The sequence below is a fragment of the Acomys russatus genome, chromosome 24, assembly GCF_903995435.1.
Source record: "Acomys russatus chromosome 24, mAcoRus1.1, whole genome shotgun sequence".
In the NCBI taxonomy this organism is placed as follows: Eukaryota; Metazoa; Chordata; class Mammalia; order Rodentia; family Muridae; genus Acomys; species Acomys russatus.
Window position 1 is genome coordinate 42,036,544 of NC_067160.1, and position 27,438 is coordinate 42,063,981.

General features: G+C 38.7%; 1 protein-coding gene across 1 annotated transcript in view; it reads left to right on the forward strand.

Annotated features, from left to right (window-relative positions):
* Positions 1-353: 353 nt before the first annotated feature.
* Positions 354-27,438, forward strand: part of Lrp1b (LDL receptor related protein 1B) — a 1,950,158-nt gene continuing 1,923,073 nt past the window's right edge. The window contains exon 1 of the mRNA XM_051166335.1: positions 354-882. Coding sequence (XP_051022292.1) covers positions 708-882 — 175 coding nt within the window. The 5' untranslated portion in view covers positions 354-707. The remainder of the gene's footprint in view (positions 883-27,438) is intronic.

Below are 27,438 nucleotides of genomic sequence, written 5' to 3' on the forward strand. Positions count from 1 at the left end.
TGATTTGTTTCTGCTGAGTCACTAATTTTGCATCTCTGTCCCCAAGTGCCACTCAGCATAAAAGTTACTAGTGCTGTTGGGAAAGCTCAGCGAGCTGTCAAGTGGAGGAAACCATTTCCCTAAGAGAAACAACCTCCTGGCTTCTCAGGAAGGAAGCTTCCTTGTACAGCCAAGGTATCAAATCAGCTCTGCCTGAGAAGCCTTTGTAAGGCTCAAGAGTGGGGACTTCTCAGCTAGCTGGGTGATGCTTTCTGAAGCTTGGTTGGCTTGGCCCACTGCAGTCCTTCCCCCACCCCACCCCCCACCCCCTTGTTAAGGACCCAGATCCATACAGAACCCGTGCGGAGTTACTTTCCCTTCAAGGAGGCTGAAAAAGCAGTGATTTGTGGCGGTCTCATTTGCGACTGTTTCCCTATCGTGTAACCGCCTCTTACTAGTAATAGATGTGATTTCTGTGGGCGAAGGAGGGATGTGCGGAGGCCGCGGTGATTAATAGTGAATTCCCATCGGCGGGCATCTCTCTGCCCCTCTTGCGTGATGTAAGATCAGACGTACCCTGCATCGAAAAAGTCCAGACACACAGCGCCTGGCTGGCGCTCGCACGCTCTCCGCAGGCGCGCTTTCGCACACCTTCCACATCCTCCTCCTGGCAGAGCAAGGCGGACTGGCTGGACCCACCGACCAGGGATTTCCAGTGACATTTGTAAATGACGCGGCTCGGTTCCAGGCTGCCAGCCACCGCGGCCCTGCCTAAGGTGCCGCCGAGCAGTCTGCAGCACAGGCTCACCGAGAAGATCATCATGTCCCAGTTGCTCCTTGCCATCCTCACTCTCTTGGGATTACTGCCTAACGCTGAGGTGCTGACTGTGGGAGCCAAGCAAGGTAAGGGCCACGATCACCCCTGCTCCCTCCCCGTTTCCTTCCTGGGCTTTCTTGCGGGATGATGCTGGCAACGAACTGAGTGTGAAACTTAAGTCCTTGGCATCTCCGCTCTCGGGACCCGCTGGCCACTGTGCAGTCGCCTCCTGGGGGAGAGGATTATTGAAAGGTTTCTGAACTAGACGCAAGAGTGTTATGAGCCCCGACATTTTACCCTTGGTCATTTTTGGGTGCTGATTTTGTCTGTCCCCTTTCCTGGGGGAACATTTGGACTTGGCCGTGGCTTCTGTCCGGGCATCCCAAGCGCTGCAGATGTTGGACCAGAATTCGAATTTCTTTGAGACTCCTTTTGGCTCTGGCTCTCAGCGGAGAGCTTTAGCTTCATGATTCTCCGCCATAGACAATTACTCTCCCAACTTAGCTCCTGGTTAACTTCTTCAGCTGTGTATCTGGGGAGAGGTGTGAGAGCTCCCTCCCTCCTGGAGTGTGTGTCTCTGTCTCCTTTTTATTTGGACTGACTTGGGTTGAGTAGCCATCTGTGGAGCACTGAGGGCTTTTCTGACAGGAACGGTCTTAGACCCAGTACCAGGATAGCTAGATAGCCTTATTAACTGGAGAGCCTGGCTCTCTCTAGCCTGGTACTTTGTGCTTGCTTTTCCCCAAGCAGCTGAGAACCACAGAAGTTCAGACAGGAAAGGTTATGGGGTGCCCGAAGAGATGGTAAGGGTTATAAACCAAGATTCTGAAACTTTTGACCTGGAAACTCACAATTCCTCTTATCGTCCCTTTATTATCATTGAACGAGCATACATGGGTTAAAAAGAGAAAGGGGAAAATCATAGCAGAGGAATATTTGCACACTGCTGCCAGGCTTGAAAGGGTTAACTACTCTAAGGACGATTAGAAGTATCAAAAATCTTGAACCGAGCTCACACTGACCATATAATTTAGCCTTTTAACTTAACTAGGAAAGACAAAATAAACAAACAAAAATTAAAAGCTCCAAAGACACAGATGCCACTGCCAAGCAAATAGCCAAGGTCTTGCATTGTGGTATTCACTCGGCTTAGGTGAAAGGAATTAGGAACTGACTGCCAGCTAGTTCCATTATAGGACAGCACAGGATGGTTGTAATGGTCCTACTAAACCTACTCTTGGCAACCAGGCCCTAGTCCCAGAGCAGGCTCACACACGCCATCTCTAGGAGTAGCACTGATAATCTTTCAGATGCACACCACCGAATCATATACTTTCTGAACTTGCTTAAGTTGCCTTGAAGTTGCTGTGGAAGAGTTGAAAAAAAAAAAAAAAAAAAAAAAAAACTGTGCAGATAAAATGGAAGCGTGTAGCTCTCACTTGAAATGACTGTGGCTTTGATCTGGAGCGGTCCCTCCTCAACCTTCCTTAGCAAGAACCTTTGAAGTGAGGCAGGAGCAGATGAGCAGAGGAAGCTTTTTGGGCCAGTATGGTGGCAAAGCAAGCTGCAGGCAGACTGTGGGTTCCTGGTAGTCCCTCTGATGGAACGTGCACCCCACCCTCCACCCACAGTCTGACCTTACCCATAGATTGGTGCCCTGTGTATTTCTGTAGCGCACTGCTGCTACTCGAGAGGAATTACTGAACATCCAGAGAGAATTTTTGCGCACAATAAACAATTAAATGTAAATCAGCTTTCTCAGGAGATAAGTAATTAACATAAAGGATGGTATTTGGTGACAACTTAGCTCCACAAATGACAGGAACACCTAAGGCATCTAAGGTTACATGGAAAATAATTGTTAGTTTTTGTGATTTAACTAGATGTAAATTATCTGCTGAAAAATTATCAGAATGATTTTTGTGATACAGTGCAAGCATATATAGTTGCAGATCAACGCTTACTGACCTGCACTGCATCTAGCATAACTCTCAAAACTTAGGAAACAATTAAAACTATGACAGCCAGCTATCGAAATCGAAAGAGTTGCCCAAATACATATGAAGAAAGAAAGGAGGGAGAGCAAGGAAGAAGGGAAGGAGGGAGGGAGAGAAATAATCTTGCTGAAAGTTTCAAACGAGAGTGTAGCTGCATTATGACAGATGTCCCCCTGCTGAGATGCTGACAGTGAAGACCTGGCATATAACCCAAACAAGGTTAATGAGATGTAGTGACCATCAAGCCTGTGGCAGTGGCAATGACCCTTGAGGAAAGAGTGTATGTGTGAAAACACTGCTGAGGTTAGGAGTGTAAGAGGGAGCTTCATGCCTCAACGTGTGAAACCAAATCTGGGTTCTCTAGATACTTAGAAGTAGAGACATCTCCTTATTCTTGTGGGAGGTGCTTGTGTTCTTCTCTAGTCTGGTGTCCCCGGGAAGTTTGCGAATGGAAGAGACACACTCTTACTAGCTAAAAAAAAAAAAAAAAAAAATCAAATAACCCAAACCAAAAAAGACAAAAAGCATACTTGAAACTCATTTGTATATTTAGCTTTCAATTCATAGCCATCTACTTGTCCATTATTTACACACGGTTTGCCTTGTTTATATTGATTTTTATACTATCAAAATACTGTATATGCAAGTTTTTTTTAAAAAATTTGATCTGAAAAAGGAAATGTCTTTACAATTTCTTAACAGCCAAAAAGAAGAGAAAACAGATTCATTTAAAAAATCAACTAATTAGTCATTTGAGAATGTCATATCACATCAAAGCACTGCTTGATAATGATTAAGACATGAAAGGAAGTATGTTTTAAATAGTCAAATTTTCTGAAAAGAAAAGGCGGTAGGAGACCCAGAACAAGTTAAAACGCTTGAGTCTGAAAAGATGTGTGGACATATTTCCAAACAATTATTGTTGGTGCTGCTTTTGTCCTTTCTTGTTGTCTGTTTAAAACCATTGAAAGTTCACCGTTACATATATGTTACAGTTTAATCTTCTTTCTCTTAAAGAGTGTACTGCAATTTATATCTCTGTGCAATTCATATCTCATTTGATAAAATGAGCAGGTTTTGTTTTTGAAGAAGTCTCTAAACTTTGGCTCAGTTCCTCCCACCTTCTAAACTTAAATTTAAGTACTAAGGAAAATGTAAATATCTTAGAACAATAAGAAAGAATTACACAAAAGAAGCAAAAACAAAGAAATGTGCTGATTTCTGGAGACATTAAACTATATTTATTTAAAATAATAATGACTTGCATACTTTGTCTTTTAATTTCATAATACCCTATGAGAATACTTGCAGTACAGAGATAGTTTACAGCAACTTGCTTCAATGTTACTCTTCATTCAATTGTACCTATGAGAAGGGAGAATGCATACACTACTGTTACAGGAAATTTACGCATTGACTACTCTGGAGTTATTAAGATGGGAGGTTTTCCCCCCAGCAAATGTGAAAGTAATCTTACAGTTGATTGTGGATGATATCATTAGTAGATTCTTAGAAACGAAATGCCCCTTTATAAGTGCTGCTTGTCGGTAAATGTTGATATATACAGAAATTTCCTGTGCACCTACATTGGACCAATAGTATTAAATTACTTGTTACTTTCTCTATCTCTTGTCAGAGCCTATGGCATAATATAAAGATAAGATTCATTGAAAACTACCTGTCATAAACATGGATTGTTTACTGTTTTTGTTTTTAAAGGAAATGCAGTGCTATGGGACCTCTGCACGTTCTTTCTATTCTATGCTAGAATACGACCTTTATCCTAATAATGCCACCGAGTTTATTTCCGCAGCTACTTTTAATGTCTTACATAGAATTCACTCCCATCTTCAACTCTTTCCTGGTTATAGGGAGTCTCTGTAGGAAAATCACCAGTCAGACACAGGGGATAGATTGCTCTAGCTTCTATGCCTGTCTGTCAAAACAATTCTTTACACAGGAAACACTTGTCTTCATTTCAAATAGATACATTCAACGAAAGCAGAATTAATACTAAGCGTTGTGCATGCTTGTACCAACATGATGTCTCTACTCGAACCAATGCAGTAGCAAGTAGATCCTGCTCACATGTTAAATTTTTATTTATATATCTTTCTTAAAATGACATTTTGATGCAAAGACCGTAAAACATACTATGGCCCCAATCTTAGGGACACAGCTTATTAAATCAAAGTTTTTCAGCCATTTGATACTCCTCTGTTGAGAATTCTCTGTTTAGTTCCAAGCCCCATTTCTCAATTGGGTTATTCGGTTTGGTGGTGTTTAATTTCTTGAGTTCTTTATATATTTTGGATATTAGACCTTTGTCAGATGTAGGGTTGGTGAAGATTTTTTCCCAGTCTGTAGGCTGTCGCTTTGTTCTCTTGACAGTGTCTCCTGCCTTACAGAAGCTTCTCAGCCTCATGAGGTCCCATTTATTAATGGTTGACATTAAGGCCTGGGCCGTTGGTGTTCTGTTCAGGAAGTTGTCTCCTGTGCCAATATGTTCCAGGCTCTTTCCCACTTTTTCTTCTAAGTGAGTTAGTGTCTCTGGTTTTATGTTGAGGTCTGGGAGACCTGGTGGCACTCAGAGGAAGGACAGCAAGTAGCCAAGAAGAGACTTGATACCCTATGAGAATATATAGGGGGACGTAATCCCCCTCAGGAACAGTCATAGGGGAGGGGAATAATGGGAAAATGGGGAGGGGAGGAATGGGAGGATAGAAGGGATGGGATAAACATTGAGATGTAACAAGAATAAATTAATTAAAAAAAAAAAAAAAATCAAAGTTTTTATTATTTTTTATAACTGCAGAGAAAATGTCTATTCTTGTGATTAACACCTTCCTGAGAAACAAAAACAAAAATGTGAGATGAAAAACTGACGAAGTATGTCTTGACCGGCAGCAAACAGTGCCCTAATGAGTTTCCAGATGGCTAATAATTTGTTTCCACACAATCTGAATGTGGAAGACACAAATGTCAAAGTGCCTTTGCCCCTTTCAGTTTCCTGATGCGGGGCCTGAAGTCAGAATCTCACCATGTTGAGGCTGTGTTTCCACTGGGCCCCACCCAGCTCCATGAGCAATTGCATATGAAAACTCTGTAGTAAAAATGCCTCAAAGGCTTGCCATTCAAATGGGGTTTCATGCCAGGAAGAGTGACAGTGAGCGCAAGTACAGTGAAGATCTCAGAATAAGTTAGCCAGAGGGTAGCATTGGCAACATTTGTGTCAGAAATCACCTAGGTTTTATATGGGAGATTTTTCTCTAAAGTTTTTGACTGACATAGCACTTGGCCAATTTAATATGAGAATAATGACAGTTGTAATGTATGCATCTCAATATACCGAGAAGGCAAAAACCAAGTTTTCTAGTTTTGTTTTGTTTACTTTTTAGAAGGGAGACAACACCTTTCTCTTTATCTAATTTCCTGTGAGTCTATAAACCCCATGTTTAAACCAGAGAGATAGACAGTAAACTTGTATCTACCCGGCTGGTGGAAATATCCTAGTAGGTAAATATTAATGCCAAATAGAGAAACATCTGTAGAGTTCATTTGTTAAAATTAGTATTTGTCTAATTCCTATGTGTGCCAATTTATATTTACCTAAATTATTTTTAAGGCTCACAGTGATATCATGTGACTGTTCTCAGTCTTATATACTCTCCTATTTAAGGAACAGTGATTTCACCAACTGATTGTTCCCTATCAGAGGAAGAGTACTGGACCCTCCAAAATATCCCATCATATGTCAGAGGACAAGACATGCAAAATGTGCATGCCTTCTTCTATTGGATGACTTTCTCTCATGTACTTTCTGCATAAGTTTAGAGATAGATTTTCTAGTGGTTTGGTAGCCTTCTCTATCTCCCTGGTAAAGCAATGTTGTCATGTTAGGAAAAAATGTATTATATATTGCACTGCTCTGAACTCAGCAATATCAAAAAATACAATAAAAATATAAAATACAATAAAAATATCACTCCTCTTCTTCTTTCTCCTACTAGCCTTCTGTTTTTCACCCCCCCCTTCCTTCCCTCTCTTTCTTTATACTGTATTGGTCTAGACTGTCTTCACATAAACACAATTAATTTGATTGAGTTTCCTGAGTAAACTCATTGATGGGATTACATTGTTCCAAAATTAAAATTAAAACTATTAGCTAAAATTATAAACTCAAGTTATCAAATAAAAATACTTTGTCAACATCTTGAATTTCTTCTCAACTTTTCCAGTAATAAGTTTAAAACATATAACATCTTTCAGAGATATCTCTTCTATAGAACCAAAGACATTTTGCTTAATTCATTCTTAACATTGACTATTTTGCTTAATCCTATCATTCTTGGATTATGTTTAAAAAAAACTCATGTAATGAAAATTTTTCTTAATATATACATAAAATTATATTGATATTCTTTGGAGAAGATGAAAGTCTTTTTGTAGATGTTTTGAGAAATGACAGTTTCCTATGCAGTTTCTTCTAACTTTAGTAAAGAAAAGAAACAAAAACTTGTGGGAGAAGATAGGGCTTGTTTCTTTGCTAAGATAGCAGTGCTAGATTTATCTCAAAGTGTATTCTTATTAACAGCCAGACATCTAGCTCCTGAGTTGCAGTACACCTCATTGCCCTGGCTGGCTTAGCCTTCAGACCAAAGGCAGGTATTGTTGAAGCATGACCTCATTTTAGTGGGAATAATACATCTCTTCTGTAGGTAAGATCAAGGTTCCACAGTCCGTCTCTTGTTTTGTTCTTACCATCAATAGGATGGTGCTTCCTAACATTCCACGTAGCATCGCCAACCATCAAGGCTTCAAGACAGCTTACCTTTAGAAATATGAATGCATAATTCCTTAAGAATTTTTCTACCGCTGAGTTTTTCTTTAATGACAATTTGTCATCTTATCCTTTTCTTCTCAGTGCAAGAAAAGAGAACTGAAAATAAAGGTGGGAGACAGAGAAGAAGAGAAAGGAAACTTAGTTGCTTTAAGGGCTCCTATGATATTTTAAGATATTTGTTTAAAAAAAAAAAAGAAAACCCTTAGTTATAGTGCTGAAAACATAAATACATCAAGAATGTTCCATTTTCTTTAGGAATTATGATGTATAAGTCTATAAAGATCAAAAATTCTGAAAGAGAACTGTGCCATTGAAAAATTTGGCTATACCAACATAGATCTAACATCTGGGGACAAGTAGTAACCTAAAACATTTGCTAAAACATTAAGTTTTATAAATTTTAAATCTGGGATTTCAGGGCATCTAAAATATACTACACATTGCTCAGATGCAGTGATAATTGTACTGGCTCAGCAGACCTTACTTTATGAGATGAAGGTGTTATGAATCCAGTAATTGTGCTCAGTGGTCATGCATATTTTGAAGATTTGTGCATAACATTACAGACTCAGAAATCAAGCATTATTTTAGCCATTTTATTGTTATAATTATAAAGGCCATTGGTCATTTGTGTGATACCAATGGATAAAAGTTCAATTCTGTACTTGAGATATTTGTGAGAAAAAAAAAAAAGAAAAAAAGAAACTCTCTTGAATATTTAATTTGGAAAAATACAGGTACATTTCAGAATTTAAACATTATTGTTTGTAATATTTTCTTTCTTTCTTTTTTATTCACTAAGTAGTTCTGTCAGATATTTTGAAATGGATCATAAGACCAAGTAACCAATGTTAGCTTCTTTCAGCTCCCTCACTTTCATGCCTCCATTACTGTAAGGACACAAGGCAAGAAAGGCAAGGAATTTTTCTTTTCCCTATGTTTCATCCAATGTGTTTTGATGCCAAGTTTTACAGAATTCTGCTCCAATTCTCTACACAAAAATCAACACTGCCAAGGCCTAGGACTTCCCACAACAGTAGAGAAAATAATATTTGTAGAAAACAATGGATCCTGAATAGGATGACATTAATTCATATTATCATTAACTGTAGCATTAGCACCATGTAAATTGCCTATAGCAAGAAATCTATTGCATAATTGACTTACTGAATTTCTCCCCCTTTGAAACATGTTAATTCTGAAGAAAGTCCATAGGACTTGTGGGTGTTCATTTCCTTACTGATTCATCCCACAAAATTCAGCAAACCCATGGTGAAAATTCCTTAAATATTGAGAACGAAGCAAATGGCAAGTTAGACAATGCAGTTTAGTATGAGAAGCAAGAAGAGACAGCCAAGAAGCAATGATGATAGGCAATGAATAACAATTAAGCTACGAAGAAAGAAAAATAACGTGATTAAGAGAAATGTTTTGATGGTTATATTCATAGAAAGTTGAGACTATTGACATGTCTCCTACATGCGACAAAGGGGAACATCTTTAGCAGTAGAGAAAGAAACTGCATGTAAACCTTGAGAAAGGGTCAATAGTTGTCCTTTTTCTAGAGAACAAAAATGACATGCATGCCTGGCATGGACCATGTGTGTTTAGCAGAGTAGGGATCAGATTAGATCAGCTAGCTCAGCGCCATTATGGCGAGAGGGGTGTGGGCTTTATTCAGAGATGACACAGCAGAACTTGCTTTGTGAGATTATGCTTTTTGCTAAATAAAGGATAGACTCAGACAGAGTTGAAATTTCACTAAAATTGACCTGGGAAAAGTGGTGTCAGTTTGAAAGGAAATGGTAACAGTGAGATGATATCAAGATAGAACAGACGTTTAGATGTTTTATTAGATGGGTTCTTTTGTGATGATGGATGCTGTGCCACTTCATACACAGGAAGATGAAGCATGAATGGAAATTCTCATTGATAGTTTTTTGAAGTAAAGACAGATATTCCAAATAAGAGAGTGACTAGTTTCTGTTGTTTATAGATGGATGAATTCCACTTTGGAATGCCTCTCGTTGACTTGCACGATTTGTGATTCGCCACAGTACATGGCACCAAATGATTGTGTTTGATCCTGTAACATATCTTATCTTAATACCACCTTTGTACTTATATTTCAGAGCTGCCAAGCCAATGTCCTTCCTACTCATTGCTTATGTATACTGTATCTGGAATTCAGAGAGAGCAACACAGCATTCTTCTGGTATTATTTAAGGCGATGCATTTAGAAACATTACGAATATTTTAAGTAACTGGGTGTGCTAGTGAATACCTTCAATCCCAGGACTCAGGGAGGCTGAGGCAGGTGGATCACTGTGTATTTGATGCCAACTTGGTCTACAAAGTGAATCTAGGATAGCCAAGGTTACACACAGAGCAGCCTTGTCTCAAAACAACAACAACAAGCCGGGCAGTGATGATGCACGCCTTTAATCCCAGCACTTGGGAGGCAGAGGCAGGCACATCACTGTGAGTTTGAGGTCAGCATGGTCTACAAAGCAAGTCCAGGACAGTCAAGGCTACACAGAGAAACTCTGTCTTAAAAAACAACAAATCAAAATCAAAAACAAAACAAAACAACAAAAACAAACAAACAAAAAAGAACATTCTAAGTATTGGTAAATATATGGCAATCATTTTCTGCTATTTCTCTTAATGTAAACCACTGCAAAAGCAAAAGGAGAAGGAATTGGCCCCTAGAGCCTCATTTGTGCTTTACTGTTGAAGAAATCTTAAGTGTTTTTTTTTTCTTTAAGCAGAAAGCACCTATTCAGTTGTCTCTTAAACCTTTATATGATGGAAAAGAATTTCAACTGACAGTCATGTTCCTGGTTATGAATATTCTATTAAGTTAGTAAAGAAAAAAAAATGTAGTGCAGTTGCTACTTGCTTCACTCATCTTGATCTCTGAAATTTAGGAAAAAAAATTTCCTCAAGTGTTGAGAAAGGAAGAGAGGTGCTGATAGCAATTTAAGCAGTGTCCCAGCAGAGAAGAAATGTGGCACCTGAATTTATGAGGAAACTAGTTTGCTACTCACAAACCCTCATGAGTTTATTCTTAAATAATGCCAGCCTTGCTGTGGTTTGCAAATGCTGGAACTGGCATGAGCAACAGATATATTAACTAACCAACTAACCGCATAACTCTGGATTTTCAAGGAAAACTAATTGGAGAAACTAGAGCACACATTTCATGTTTTCTTGGCTTATGCTGGAGTTACAGAGGAAAGTTATTATAAGAGGAGCCTGAAGAGGAGGCATGCAGATGGTATGAATCTTATCAAAAAGTTTCACATCATGAGGGTCTGTAAGGAAGAACTGAATGCACATGTTTGAAGATGTTCCTGTTCCTGTTGAATGAGTTATACCAGGTCCTAATGTGTTGAAGATCACTTGGCAGTCTGAGGAGTAATGTTCTGCAAGTTTGTTATTGCTCCATTTTATTCTCATTTCTTCTCTCTCTCTCTCTCTCTCTCCCTCTCTCTCTCTCTCTCTCTGTCTCTCTCCCTTTCCTCTTTTCACCACTCCATCTCTCCTATTTCCTACCTTGAACAAATGCTGAGGTTCTTTCAAACTTTAAGTAAAAATGTGCAATTCAGGATACTGTTATTGTATCAGCTTAATACCCCAAATATTTCACCATTAGAACTTAAGATATCATCTAAGTAGAGAACCAAGATAGCAGCTTGGAGTGACAGCTCACCCCCTGGTAAGCCTTTCACTATACTATATATATGAAGGAGAAAGAATATTATGGGAAAAATCATCCTGGAAATACTTTGAGACTGAGTTGTGATGTGTAAATACATGCTCACATGCATATGTTTTGCTTGGTGTCTCTGGACTCAGGGGAAACATCTCCTAAGTAGCCTGCACATTGAGATGAAGTGATGTAAGCCTCAGAATATAAAGTGAAAAATGCCTACATAAAATATTGAAGCAAAAGATCTCAACCAATTTCTTTTCTGTGTAAAGTATGTACATGTGAGTTTAGTAGACATTTTCAAGTTCAGTTCATTTTTCATTCATGTTGTCAAAAACATCTTCTATAGCTTGTATCTGAAAGTTCAGTGCAAAAATCAACACTGTGCCTTGAAATAAGTTAAATGTGAAGCATATACCAAAATTTTATTAAGTTTTAGAGTGAGTGAACCAAATGAAATTTGAGGCTAGGAGATTCTGCATTAATATTTAATTTGGAGCTCACTGTAAAACTGTTTGCTGTGTACTTCAGCAGAGGGCTACCAAAAGTTCGAAAATAAATTAATCTGGGAAACAGAAAATAGCAGGAAGAAGGGTCTCTTGTATATTTGTAAGCATAGGGAGTAACTTATGTTCCCGGGCTAGAAATCTGCTCACATCACATGAAGGTTTGCTGAGTGCTTTATTTCTTTTTTAAGGAAAGCATTGTAGAAAAAAAGATTAAAAATGAGTAGAAAGAGCTTGCTTGCATTTTAGGTAAGGCAAAAAACTTAATGACTACATGCTCAAAAGGAAAAAAAAAAGCACATAGGTGGGGATGCTATGCCTTCCTGGAACAGGGCATAAACTTGTTATGTGGAGCCGAGGATAAAAAAATAGCCCATCCAAATAACGGTTCAGATGGTGAGACACCCAATAAGTCTTTGGGTAGCAAAGAAGCTACTTAAGTCAAAATATTTCCAGAGACTGAAATCTACTCAAAATCACCAAAACTTTGGGGGTGTACACCAAGGAGGGTTAGAAAAGTAGAGCTGTGTCCCCACGGTGATGTCATGGGCGGAGCCTAAAGACTTGTGCACATGAGCAGGGGGCCTCATCTATATTAAGAATAATGACATTTCTTCAAGGAGTACTGTCTCTTGTGAACCCGAAGCAGTCATCCTGCTGCTCCCATCTTTCTGCAGGCAACAGAAAGTGTTTGATGGAATTCCCTCAGCATTTTCAGAAAGACAAATAATATTGGGTGTGGCTACTAAGTACTCCAGACTTGGAGATAAAGGCTTTTGAAATATTTCTGCTCTCATTTTAAGTAACTACACTTGACCTATTTAGTGACCTTTAGATATTAAAGGGCATATTGGGCATGCTTCACAAAGGCTGACGATTTCTGGTCAGAAAATATATAAAAAGAAACACCTAGCAGTCCAAAGAATTAGCTAGTGAGACTATGGCAACTAGAGCAGATGGATTTTTGGATTTCTAATGAGCCCTGAGGAATTAGAATATTTGTGGATAGATAAGTCCCAATGCTTTAAGTGTTTGTGCATGAAGATCTAATTCAATACACGCACACACACACACACACACACACACACACACACGACAAATAATATTGCTGGTGACAAAAAGGAACACTGTTGGATTCAGTGCTGAGGCAGCTAGGCTTTGACTCTCTACAGGTCCTCAGCATTAGAAAGAAGAGCACGTGACTGAGCCAGAAAGAAAATGTTGCAGACTAAAGTTCTGCTACAGAGCCCAGCATAACATGCTGGCATGAATGTTACTGATGTAGAACTTGGGTGTGATAAGAAGAACATCAAGGAAGGCATTTTGGGAAGATGGCATAGTCAGTAAAAGATTTAAGTTAAGATCCCTAGTTCCCATGTAGTATCTGAGTGCAATGGTTCATATCTACAAGCTCAGTACTCTGGAGTTGCAGACAGGTGGATCCCAGGAGCCAGCTAGCCAGTCTAGATGAATGAGTCAACACAGGTTCAGAGACTCTGTTTCAAAGAAAAAGGAGGCAAATGACGAAAGACATTGATACTGACCACTGACATCCATACTAGAACATGAACTAGCATTTACACTTGCATGCATGTACAGACAAACACAAGGACACTTTAGTCGAAATACTTAAACACTCATAGTAAGGTTCAATAATGTATCATGTTCTGTATTAACAACTTCTTTCTTGCTGGATATAAAATAGAAGACAGAGAAAGTGGGAGAAAAATGTTCTGAATGATCCAGAGAGGATTTATGATATTAGACCCAGTCATGACTTCAGAACAAAGCAATGAGAGTCATCTAAGAAGCAGTTGTATTACCAGTGGGGTGTGTGTGTGTGTGTGTGTGTGTGTCTGTGTGTGTGTGTGTGTGTGTGTGTGTGTGTATGTGCGTGTGCATGTGTAGGCAAGGATTATAGTTAGCTTCTGCATTCCACAGCCCACACGGTTGAATTTAATGTTGCTGGTCATGTGAGGGTATTTATCGGCAATCAGAGGGGAAAAAAGAAAAGGCCAATGGGAGCAGAAAAAAAAAAAACTATCCTGGAAAATAAAGCCCCTGAGAGCAGGTACTTTGCTATGGCACAGTTGGAGCAATGGCTAATTATATCATGTTCCCTGCCCTCGGAAATGATAGGATTTCAGACCACACACACACACACACACACACACACACACACACACACACACACACACACACAGACACACACACACAAATATGTGCCATATAATTTCTTCAATTTCATGCCCATATGTTATATTGTAATTAGCCCAGCTAAAGTGACAATTCTGAAGAGTGTTTTTTAACTTTTGAAATACTTAAGACATAAATTTGTTAAGTAAGTGTTTTATGCCCTTTTTATCCCTATTACTAATATATTAATATATTGACAGTATAATACAGAAATAATATCATACGGGGACAATGTTGAGTAAGCACAAATTCCAGAAGTAAGAGTGTGACCATAAATCGTATTTCACATGCAGTCCCAGATGTAACTCTGTTCTGTCCGTGCATCTCTCACATCTGTCCTCTATTTACTTTCGGGTCCTATGCTCAGTTAAGGAATCCTAATAAGGTTTTTGGAGAACGTTCCACGATTTAGTTTATTCTCCCCTTTTGCTTGGTGTGGTGAGGATTGTGCCATCTTGGCAGAAGCATCAATTCCCACGACAGCAATATCACAGGCTCTGTCACATTGGCCATGTCACTGCTGATCACTTGGGTAAGGTGGCATCTTGCTCCTTCTTTCAACATTTGACATTTCTCTGTTAAGAAGGACTACCAATCTTTCTCTATTTATTCAAACAAGCATAGATTCACAGATATTGATTCAACTGTTTATAATATAAACCATTCGTGCCATTATTTATTTTCTTGTTGATTCTGTTCCAGCTTCAACATTGAGAGATGATTCAGACTGGCCCTCCAGAAGCCTAACATACCACCAGCTTTTCATTCATTTGGGGCACTTTTCACTTTTAATGCCACCAAATATAGCAACGCCATCATGTATTCTCCCTGACCCACTTCAGAAACCTCCATTTCCCCAGAATTTCAGACTCTTAAAAACTACAGAGTCTTTTCAGCTAATTGCAACCACTTAGGTGCCAAAGGTTGCTAGGCACAAAGGGAGAGAGCAGTGGATCTTTCCCAAGTTTCAAAGCTCTGAAAGAAGTGATTTTGCTTAGTCCTTCAGTTTCAACAGTAAATTTATGGTTAAATGGTGACTGAAACTCCAAGTCAGTATGACTATAGACAAATGTTCTTGTTAAGGAGTTCAACACCTACTCTTCATAAAGGTGTTGCAGGCTACCACAGGTAAATATACAAGGTAATTAGTGAATGTTGATGTTTTTTCAGGCAGCTAAGGACATTGCCTTCACATAAAAATCTCAGCACTTGAGCTGCACGGGGTCATAGAGAAGAATCATCACAGCCATATAATCAGGGCACATATAGGATAGCTGTAAAGCAGGTGCAAATTTAAGTGTATAGTGCTTTTAGATTTGCTCGTAGATGGGGAGTAAACAGGCTTGTGCATGCAGAGATAGTAAGTGGATTTTATCTTTTAGACCATCATAACCCAGTGAATGTGACATAGAAAGATTCCACAGTTGAGTCTTGTGTTATCAACTGGTGATGGTCCCTAAAACTATTTTAAAGACACAGGAGCTTCAGGATCTGTCCCACCGACACTATGTGTCTCCAGTAAATGGCATAAAGTAGGAAGGCCTCTCTAATGGTTCAGAATTCTCAATAAAGTGATGACCAGAAGCCTAGCTATTGACTCTGGTTAGAGCTTTGTATAAAAAATCAATTTCCGGAATCATCTTGAAAAACCATTTACCCAGTGTATACACAATTAGTGTCCTCCTTCTCTTCCACGTGGGAACGCGACATTGTTGGATTTGTATCTTGGCGTTAAACTTTCTGGTGGCTGATATATGTCTTCTATGTTCATTTTCAGCTTCTTTTAACTTCAGCACTGGGCAATGGGTTTTGAAGTTCTAAAAGCCAAGTATAGCTTCATTCTCTAAGCTCTTGTAATCCTTTTAGATATTTAGACAAAACTGATCTTAGTGAGGCATTGTCAAAAAAAAATATGACATGAGATTGTATTTGTGATCATTGGTCTAGCTTCTTAAAACAGGTCCTGTAAAGCTGTGAAAAAGAGGGCTAGTTGGAAAGTAATGTAGCACCTATATTGAATTTTTAACAGCTTGATACATTTTAGGAACTGATCCATGTGAAAGGCATTATGGCTTGCTGAGAAAGGCTGTACACTGGGAACCAGGCAAAGTGGGCTGCATTCCCAGCTCTGCATCTGACTCACTCTTTGTCCTTGGGCAAGTCACTTAGCCTCTCTCTGTGCTATTTCCTGCCTGGTAAAATAAGTAGAATAATGCATAAAGACTCCCACCTCAACAAGATGTGCTGTGGCTGCATTCTGTCTGGAGCCACTGAAGGGATCTTTTTCTTTGCTGTTGACTCATGACAGACATTTCTAACAGCATCTTATTGGAATAAGGCTGGCAATAGGAATATGAATTCATAAATAATCCTAGAGAACCAATTGTTTCTTTAATTTACACTGAATTTCATGTCAGCTCGTGTTGTCTGTCAGTATTCTGTGATGATCAATCTTCATCAGCAACTTGGCTGCACCTGGAATCAGTTAAGTCTTCCTACCTCTGGCAGGTCAATGAGGGCATCTCTAGGAAGCATTACTGAGGTCAACAGACCTGCTCCCAGGTCTGGCAGGGCCTTCCAGTAAAGAGATAACGTCTGGAGGAAGGGTGCTTGTGGCTGCTACCTTGGCTTCTTGTTCACAAGTGTGTCTCTGCTACTGCAGCCATCCATTCACTGCTAACATATTTCAGCTTCTCAAGATTGCAATATAGAATGCAAACCCTGGAGTCTCCTAGCGTTTTTCAGGTTTTTAGCATCATGCATAAGGAAATAAGCAGCTACTGTCTTCTCAGCTGGCCACTGTTGGACTACCCAGATCCTGTTGGATATAAGCCATTCTACTGCTCTACTCTCCCCTCCCCTCCCCTCCCCTTCACCTCCATTCCTCTCTCTCTCTCTCTTACTCTCTCTGTCTCTCTGTCTTTGTCCCTGTCTTTCTCTCTCTGTCTCTGTTTGTCTCTGTCTCTGTGTCTCTCTGTCTCTGTCTGTCTGTCTGTCTGTCTCTCTCCCTCTTTCTCTCTCTCTCTTTCCTTCTCCTCCACCCTCCCTTTATCCCTTAATATAGAGAACCCTGCTTAATGCTTGGAAAAGGACTTATGGATTCAGTGAAGATAAAACTGTTGCCTGAGCACATTTCAGTGACAATTACAGAACACACAACAGAACTCATTAGAGGAAAAGAACACGGGCTCTTGGGAAACAGGCTCACACCTGAGAAAAATAAGGTGTTGGCAGCTAGTAGTACTTTTCCAAAAGGTTTTTGTTAAGTTTAGACAATGGGGGACCAATGTAGGCTGGGGAGCAGTGGGGATGTGGATAGGATATCCTGTTCTAAAGCATCATCCCAGGTGGGCCACCCAAAATTCTCATATTCTTTATTTCCCCCTTTTGTTTTTATCTTGTTGCCTCATTTTAAATCTCTCTCTGGTGTTCTCTAAATCTGTATTGTAGTTTCTGTTTTTGGTATTCTCATCTTTTGAAATCATGGTTAATCCTGACTTACAAATTATTTTTGGTTTTTACTTCTCTCTTTCATAGGAAATAGTCCTCACAGCATACTTTTATTATCTATATCATTGCAAACTGTCCTGAAACTTTTACAATATTTAATATTATAATTTGTCTTACTTCATTTTAAAAGGTTAAATATATTTTTTAAACTAAAGTATAATTAAAGCATTCACGCCCCTCTCTTTCCTCCTTCCCACACTGTCTGTTGTAGAAGTTGTATTCTGTTATGATGCACTGTGTTAAAATAATGCATGAGATTGGGACTTATTCTACACATGGAGAAACAATGCCACTTAATTAATGTTATCATTGTAATAGAATGGTCTCTTTTGACTTTGTTTGCTTGTTTGGTTGGTTATTTAATATGTCACCAAACAGTTTGATGAAAGTGAAAGCCATTATAAGGGGGAAAAAAAAAGATGTGGCGGTGCATGGGGAGAGAGAAGGGGAGCGTCTAGGAAGAGATGGGTGAGGGGAACCATGATTAGAATTATTGTATGAATTTTCAATTAGAAAAAAAGTACCCAAAAGTGACATATTGTTTTTAAAAATTGGATCATCAATCATTTAATAAGCAAAGTAAAGCCATTTTTCATCGGCAAAAGGTTATTTAATTACTATCAGATTCCTACATCCTGGGATCATTTTCTGTTTTGGTCCTTTGAAAGAAAGAGAGAAAGGTACATAAGATCTTCAGAAACTTAAACTTGAATTGATCCCCAAAAGCTGCAAAACATCCCTGGAGGCTGATCTCATAGGTGAGGTTTTGAAGTCAATTAGTCTGTATTCAAATCTAGACTTCATGATTGGCAGCTGTGCAAGACCTCTATGAGTGCATGGTTTTGTTTCGTTTTATCCTTTTGCAAAAAGCTTAAAGGGTGCTTTTGAGTATAGAGTAGTGACGTATAACCTGTAATTCAAAGCCTTCTTTAATACACCATTTGCATTATTTTAATGTATTACCATACACATATTTTCAGGTTCCAGTGCACCTCTACTAGCATTTATTAGTGCTAATGATTCAGTGGTGTTGTAGCAATACAGACTGTTCTAAAGTCTATGCAGTGTACAAGGAGCTAAGATAAAGAAAAGAGAGGAAGGAGTCACATCGATGCATTCTTCTGAGTGTCAACGGTCTTGCCCTGATCTGAGGTTGTGTTTTTCATAGGTGTCGTTCACTATGTAATGTTTTAAAAGTCCCTTGTATATAATTGATTCCCTAGGTAGACATCGTCATATGAAGAGAGTTCTAGGCACAGAGCTAGTGAAAAGCAGATGTGCCAAATCCCAATAAATGATTCAGTACTTCAGTACATACTAACACCAGATGAAAATACAGATGTTCTGAAGGTGTCCTGTACAATATAGGAAATCAATGTTGGCATTTAAAAGTCATTTCAAGAGCCAAGGGCATCTCCATGGGAGAGTATGATAGAGTACTTGCCTGGTTTATATGTGTTTATTCTCCTCAAGAGTGAGTAAGTACTGATCTATGAATGGTTTTCTAAATTTGGTGGTACTAAAGGATGAAACTTTTTAAAATTTTTGTATGTTGAAATTATGACTGGTTTTATATATTTTTTTGCTAATAAAGGCTTTTCATATTTTCTTTGTAAATACACATGTAGAAGAAAAGAGGAAGATCTTTTGTATCTCTGTGCCATATGAATACCATTGTTCTTTTAAAAAGAATGTCTTACCAGGAAAAATGATATGCTGATAAAATAGCGCATAGACGCTCGATGACTGTAAATGACAAATTTACATGAGCGACTGTTTGCTTTCTCCACAGAGTCTGTATGTTAAAGATTTTCTGTCAGAAAATCAGAATGAAGACAAAAATCAGAGCTTGGGTTTGTCTTCCTGAATACCATCCATACTGTCTTTATAGCATTAGGAACAGATGAACCAGGCCCGACACTTGAATGGTGACACTGTTTGTGGGGAGTGCTATTTTCCTTTCAGAGAGAGTTCTGAGAGAAATGCTTGATGTTCTTATTGATTTTTCCTCAGGAAGAATAACTCCCCTTTAAGTAAATAAGCTCAGAACTCAAAAAGGACTCCTTTTCTTCTTAAAATCAAGTGATACTATTTTACTTGCATGCAAAATAATAACAAGTAGTTCAGGTGAAAGTGTGTGTAGTGTAAATATTATGCTTCCTTGATGTCTAAGCTGTAACATTAGAAGAAGCCAATGTTTGAAGATTTTTTTTGTGTGTGTTTGAAAGGCTGATAGATATTCTCAAAATTAACGTGTCAATGGCAAGAACAGGGGCTCTTCAGCAAGGCGTTACTCTTGGCAACAGCAGAGCTGATGTAAGCATTGTCCAAGTCATCCTATTTTAATATTGCTCTTCTATTTTCTCATAGAAGGCAAGCCTTGCTGTAATATTGCACTTTTGGAAAAAGGATACTAAAACATTTCTGAGGTGTTAAAGGGAGCTAACATCCCAACCACCAACTGCCAGTGGCAGTGGGAAGCCAGCAGGGAGCCATGTTTATTCTTCATAATGGAGGTATAGTCACGGATCCTATTAAGCAATAACTGTCTTTGGGAACTAGCTCCCTCCTATGCTAAATGTGGTCCTTCTGAGGCCAGAGGCTCATGATACCTATTGCTTATTAGATAGTTGGGTTTCTCTCTCTCTCTCTCTCTCTCTCTCTCTCTCTCTCTCTCTCTCTGTCTCTCTCTCTAATGAATCCATGTTTTATAGAAGATTTTGCCCCAGACAAATTGAAATATATTGGGCTCTTAGGACTCAGTAAGTCCTATGCTGACCCTGCACTTGTGACCGTCATTATCAGCCACTCTATTGCTGGAATGAAGGATGCACCACAAATCACAAATCTTGGTTTTCCAGTGCTCAGTACTTGCATATGCCTTACAGTTTAAAATTTGTCTTATCCACTCTTGTAGTGCCCCTGTCTTTTGTACCTCACAGGCAGTTTCACAGAAAGTATTTATTCACCATGGTGGATCTTTAAAAAAAAAACCTTTCTATTTTTCAAACTACACATCTGTAAGGAATTTTCAATGACGCTTGCTGTTGCCATAACTAGTTTCATATATTATGTCATACTTAGCCATGATAGTTTACAGAATTTGATAAATAAAATAATATAGCTTTAATGTTATTAAGTTTAGATTAGATAGTTGTAAAACTCCATACTAATTACAAAGTATAGACTACACATCACTATTCTTAGGATGACTTCTAGAATATTCAGGGGTTTGTAAAATCCTTGAATGTTCTTTTCTTATTTTTTTTTTTTTAAGGAAAACTGTGTTTCCCAGGTACCTGTTGATACTGAAAGACCCTCCTTTTTGTTTTTTTTTTGTGTTTTGTTTTGTTTTGTTTTGTTTTGTTTTCAAGACAGGGTTCCTCTGTGTAACAGCTCTAGCTATCCTGGAACTCTGTAGACTAGGCTGGCTTCAAACTCACAGATATCCTCCTGCCTATGCCTTCCATTAAAGGGCCCTCTTTATCTGTACCTGTAGCTTGGATTTCTGAAGTCCTTCTGTGTCATCTTTCAAGTCAGGCTATGAATATTCTCTAACAGTTGTCAAAAATTACACTGGCTTACATACTTATCTTTTCTCTGAGAGTGTGAACGTCTTGAGGGTAGGATGTGTGGTGGTGGTGCTAGTGGTGTGTGTGTGTGTGTGTGTGTGTGTGTGTGTGTGTGTGTGTGTGTGTGTGTGTGTGTTGTTTGTCACAGGTCTGGAGCATGGTTATACTTTTGAGATAGAAAATAAATGCAGCCAATGTTCTTCTCAAGTGATATTTTTTAAAATGCTTTTTTGGAGGTTGGTCCAGTAGAGACAGAGACACTAATTCTATTCAGCACTCCATATGCTTAACTGAGGAAGGCATGGTTTATTCCTTATTTTCTTTCAAAAGATTAAAAAAAAAAAAAAGATTATGAGCCAGGTGCTATGGTGCGTGCCTGTAATCCCAGAATTTGGGGCGGCAGAGGCAGACAGATATCTATGAGTTCGTAGCCAGCCTGATCTACAAAGTGAATCCAGAACAGACAAGGCTACACAGAGAAAAGAGTGCTTGAGAGATGGCTCAGAAATTAAGAACACTGTCTATCTTCCAAAGGTCCTGAGTTCAATTCCTAGTAATTACATAGTGGCTCACAACCATCTATAATGAGATCTGGTGCCCTCTTCTGGCCTACAGGCAGACATACAGGCAGAATATTTACTGTACTTTACAATACTACTTACAGTACAATAACAAACAAATACATCTTTTTATTTTAAACAGCAACAACAACAATAAAAAAGATTACACATATGTGGACATTATTTGTTGGGAGGAGACCCAATTGGAGTAACCTGATAACCAGCGTCAATAAATTTTGAGCATATCGAAGCCCATTTCATCTCTCCCCATATACGTTCCTACAGCATTAAATCTAATATTTTGAAAATGTTCCACTTTAAATAGACAACTTAGAATATTGGGTTAAGGCCAGACATTGCTAAATCAAAGGATGCCAGTTTCCTCCATGCCAAACAGTAAAGGAAGCCTCTCAGAAACAAGAATAAAGACTGCTGAGGAATAGGCAATGAGAATTTTATTATCACTCCATGTCATTTTGTGTCAGTTTCCTTCTCACAGTGGAGGAAGGTTTTGTAAGCTGTGAAGGCCATAGATTGAGAGTTGACATTAGCAGACCCTGTAATAAAACAAAATCCCCTTTCAGGTTGCTCTCATGATGAAAAATGGCACATGAATTTTTCATTGCTAATCTTGGAGTTACAGATCTCTCCGCTACAAAATAAATAAATAAATAAACAATGATAAATAAATAAACAAACAAACAAATAAAAAAGTAGTGTGTCATCTTCCTTCCATCTTTGTAAAAAGGATGCGAATAAGTATTGAGAAATTGCCTTTTGGCTTCACTAGACATTGCTTGATGAAAGATTTGGAAGGCACTGTGGAAATACATTTAGTCTTCTGACAATCTTGTAAAAGAAGCCCAACAGGTATGCACCAGAGTAGCGATCAGACACGGGTGAGGAAGCTTTTACACAGATGCCAGGCCCTGCCAATGGAGCCTCAATTGGCACAGGATTTAATGTGGCAAGTCCTCTTGTTCAGCAAGCAGAAGCCAGCCAATTTCAGGAGTTTAGAGACACCACTTCTTCAGCGTATTTTCTCTAGTGCTGCTCATGATTCAGTCGGCTTTGACACCATGCTACTCCATGTGCATTTATTTATAGAAAACGTCATCCCACCTCTTACAGGGCTAGAATGTTTAATGTTTTCATGAAAGAAAAAAGTCCTTGTGTCATTCCATTAAGTGTTTGGCTAAGGGAATCTCCCATTATTATTGAACTATAAATTTGTACACTACCAATTACTCTAGTGAGCCTCCTAGATAACTGCCAAAATGAAACACATTAAAAACAAAGTATATCATTTATTTGTTGTAGTCAAAGAAAACAAAGGTGAGAGGCAGGCTTCTTTATTAAGCTGAAGTGAATGTAAGACTAGCAAACAAATCTGAGTTCTAAGTGACAGAAAAGAATATTAAGGTAACTTTTATATTTTAGAGAACTTTTATGCAATTGTAGAGAACTCTTGAATTAACAATTTGGTTTACTGAGTTTAGTGTTTAAAATTAAGGGATAAAGGTAAACATTTTTGAAAGTAACTTGTCAAACCAATTTTAATATTTAATTTAATGTATAGTTAATATGTGCATTTAAAATGAAAATTTAAAGGCAGGTTAAAATGGATAAAATATGATTTGAACAATTTATCAATTCTTTCAATAATTACGAATATGGATTGAACTACTAACTAACCCTCTATTTTTACAGATCTACAAGTCATTGATAAATATCAGATAAATTCTGTTCATCAAAATACAACTTCTGATATATTTAGTGGACTTCATATTAATCGACCTCATAAAGTCTTTCTCTATAATGAGAAAGGAAATCACTGTATTTAAACAACCTTCTGTATTTACAAAACCCTGCCAAGCAGATTTAAGACCAGAAAAAGGAGAAATTAATGTAGTCACAGTTGACCACCAAACTATCTTTAATACCTTAACACCCACATTATTTATATATAAAGATACATTTCTAATTAAAAAAATCTAAATGAGAGATGCATGGGAGAACAGCAAAATAAAAGGATACAGAGGGTCCTAGAAATCTACAAGTAGAACAATATGATAGGCAGATTTGGGCCCAGGGGTCCCGCTCAAACTAAGGCACCAGCCAAGGACAATACAGGAGGTAAACTTTAAACCCCTTCCCAGATCTAGCCAATGGTCAGAATATTCTCCACAGTTGAGTGGAGAGTGTGATACGACTTTCTCACGTACTCTGGTGCCTCACATTTGACCATGTCCCCTGGAGGGGGAGACCTGGTAGCACTCAGAGGAAGGACAGCAAGTAGCCAAGAAGAGACTTGATACCCTATGAGAATATATAGGGGGACGTAATCCCCCTCAGGAACAGTCATAGGGGAGGGGAATAATGGGAAAATGGGGGGGGGGGGAATGGGAGGATACAAGGGATGGGATAAACATTGAGATGTAACAAGAATAAATTAATAAAAAAAAATCATGAACATTTTATGCTGCTAATATTTCTCTTTTTACTGAGGTGATCAGTTTTTTAAAAAGATTTATTTATTATATATACTGTGTTTTGCCTGCATGTACACCAGCACACCAGGAGATTTCATTATAGGTGGTTGTGACACACCATGTGGTTTCTGGAATAGAACTCAGGACCTTTGGAAGAGTAGCCAGTGCTCTTAACCTCTGAGTCATCTTAAATTAATTAATTACATGAAATAAATTTACGAAGATACTTTTCTGTCTAAGTAAAATAACTTTTTTTTTTTTTTGGTCTAAAGACAAGGTTTCTTTGTGTAGCTCTGGCCATCCTGGAAATTTCTTTGTGTACCAGGATGGCCTGAAATTCAGAGATCCACTTTCCTTTGCCTCCTAAGTGCTGGGATTAAAGGTCTACACTACTGTCACCCACTATGTTAACTTTTCTTATCTGTGACCATGTATGAACTAGTATTTCCTTTAATCATTCATAAGTACTTGATTGGTAATTTTTAGTTCTCTAAAGATATTGGTACTACCAATTTTACACATTCTATATTGATATTGAGTGGAGCCTAACCCTGACAGGCAGCTTCATAGACATGATTACCAGCTCGTTTTAGGTGAATTTGCCAGTTGCAAGTTCACACTTTATTAAAACTAAATATCTAATAGAGGGATCTCCGTATTTTCAACTTTATGATCTCCTCAGAGATTTAAGGGTTTAAGAGGAAGGAGTTTTCTTTTAGGATATATAATAACTCATGATGCATGGGGCAATAAGATCCAGCCTAGATAGTCATGGTTCCAATCTCTCTTCTTTTTCACTATAGTTATGATACAGATACCCAGAGTGACCGAATCAGTCTTTAAGGAAATGCAGTACTACAACACTAAATCACTAACAAAGTTTTTTTTTTTATTTTATTTGATTTGTTACGCTTTTTTATAGCCAGCATCTCTGATCTCAGGGTACATCGCATCACTGTTTCTCTTTATTCAAGCAACGATGACACAGGCTGAGTGATGACACTGGCTGTGGTTTACATGCTCAACAAATATGTGGAACTCCATTTGGAAGTATCATCAGAATCTATTGGACATGCTCATTTAATTCAGTGCTTTCAAATTTTTATATACAAATTAAAATTTAGATTTAAAAAGAATTAGGTCCCATATAAAGATAAGATCTGGACTCTGGGTAGAGAATGGTATGCAATGGGAGAATAGCAAAGTAGAAGGATCCAGAGGGTCCTAGAAACCTACAAGAAGAACATTATGACAGGCAGATTTGGGCCCAGGGGTCCAGCTCAAACTATGGCACCAGCCAAGGACAATACAAGCTGTAAACTTTAAACCCCTACCCAGATCCAGCCAATGGACAGGACATTCTCCACAGTTGAGTGGAGAGTGGGGTATGACTTTCACATGCACTCTGGTGCCTCATATTTGACCATGTCCCCTGGATGGGGAGACCTGGTGGCGCTCAGAGGAAGGAGAGCAGGCTACCAAGAAGAGGCTTGATACCCTATGAGCATATAAAGGGGGAGGAAGTCCCCGTCAGGTGTAGTCATAGGGGAGGGGAGTAAGGGGAAAATGGGAGGGAGGGAAGAATGGGAGGATACAAGGGATGGGATAACCATTGAGATGTAACAAGAATAAATTAATAAAAAAAAAAAAAGAGTGGGGGAAAAAAAGAGAATGGTATGCAAGAATGGAGAGATGGAAGGACCCAGAGGGTTCAGGAGCCCCACAAGGAGACCATCAAGGCTGGTGTATCTGGACCCAGCAGTGCCTGCACAAACTATTGCAACAACCGAGGACAATGCCTGCCGTAAGCCTAGACTCCCCTGTACAGATATAGCAGTGATCAGCTCATTCTCTAAGGTTGTGGGGGAGAATGGGGACTCCCTCTGACAGCCACTCTGAAGGGGAAGCAGGCTATCTGGATGAAACTGATAGGCTGTGGTCATATAGTAGGGGAGGAAGTACCCTTCTGTCAGAGGTCTAGGGGAAGAGAATAGGGTAAAAGAGGGAGGGAAGGTGGAAATGGGAAGATACAAGGGGAGGGGATAAGAATGTGGATGTAATATGAATAAATTATAATAAATTTAAAAAGAAACTGGGACAGGGGGGAGGACATCCTATTGGGACTCTAAATGAGAGAAGCATGGGAGAATAGCAAAGTAAAAGGATCCAGAGGGTCCTAGAAACCTACAAGAAGAACATTATGATAGGCAGATTTGGGCCCAGGGGTCCCGCTCAAACTAAGGCACCAGCCAAGGACAATACAGGCGGTAAACTTTAAACCCCTACCCAGATCTAGCCAACGGTCAGAACATTCTCCACAGTTGAGTGGAGAGTGGGATATGACTTTCTCACGTACTCTGGTGCCTCACATTTGACCCAGGCCCCTGGAGGGAGAGACCTGGTGGCACTCAGAGGAAGGACAGCAGGTTGCCAAGAAGAGACTTGATACCCTATGAGCACATACAGGGGGAGGTAATCCCCCTCAGGAAACAATCATAAGGGAGGGGAATAATGGGAAAATGGGGGGGGGGAAGAATGGGAGGATACAAGGAATGGGATAACCATTGAGATGTAACAAGAATAAATTAATTTAAAAAAATAAAAAATTAAAAAAAAAAAAAAGATTTGTGGCTAGAGTATTGAGTTTCTATAGTGATTTTGACCTTAAAAGTTTTCACCTGATATATGTGTCTTTTCAATATTTATTTATTTGCTTATCTATTCATTCATTTATTTTTGATAGCCTTTGGAGTTTTGGATCTCATTTAGTTTGCTTTAGCCAGAAGATCACTGTGTAGTTGAAACTGGCCTTGAATTTTAGATTATCTTGCTTAAGCCTCCATGCCCAATTGGATCTGAAATTATTTGGTAGGTTGTGTCTGAAGATAATTCTAGGAGAAATATTTAATGTTTTTAACACCAACAATAAAACATTCACCTATCAATTTACACACCTAAAATAAAAACTTGATTTTGATTCTTTAGGACTGAAAATGTCATCCAGAATCACATTTTATCAGGATATAACTATATAACATTTTTTATTTCTGAATATGAATAACATGTGCAGAATATGGACAACATATGCCTTATATCAAAATATGTATAGTGTATGCAGAGATATAGACACATCTCAAATTCCATTTTTATGTAGTGTGAGCATAACCAGCTCACACTTCAAATCCAAATTGCATACATCTCCTTTTCAACTTTGAGACTGCCTAACTTTTACCGAAGTAGAAGTTGTATAT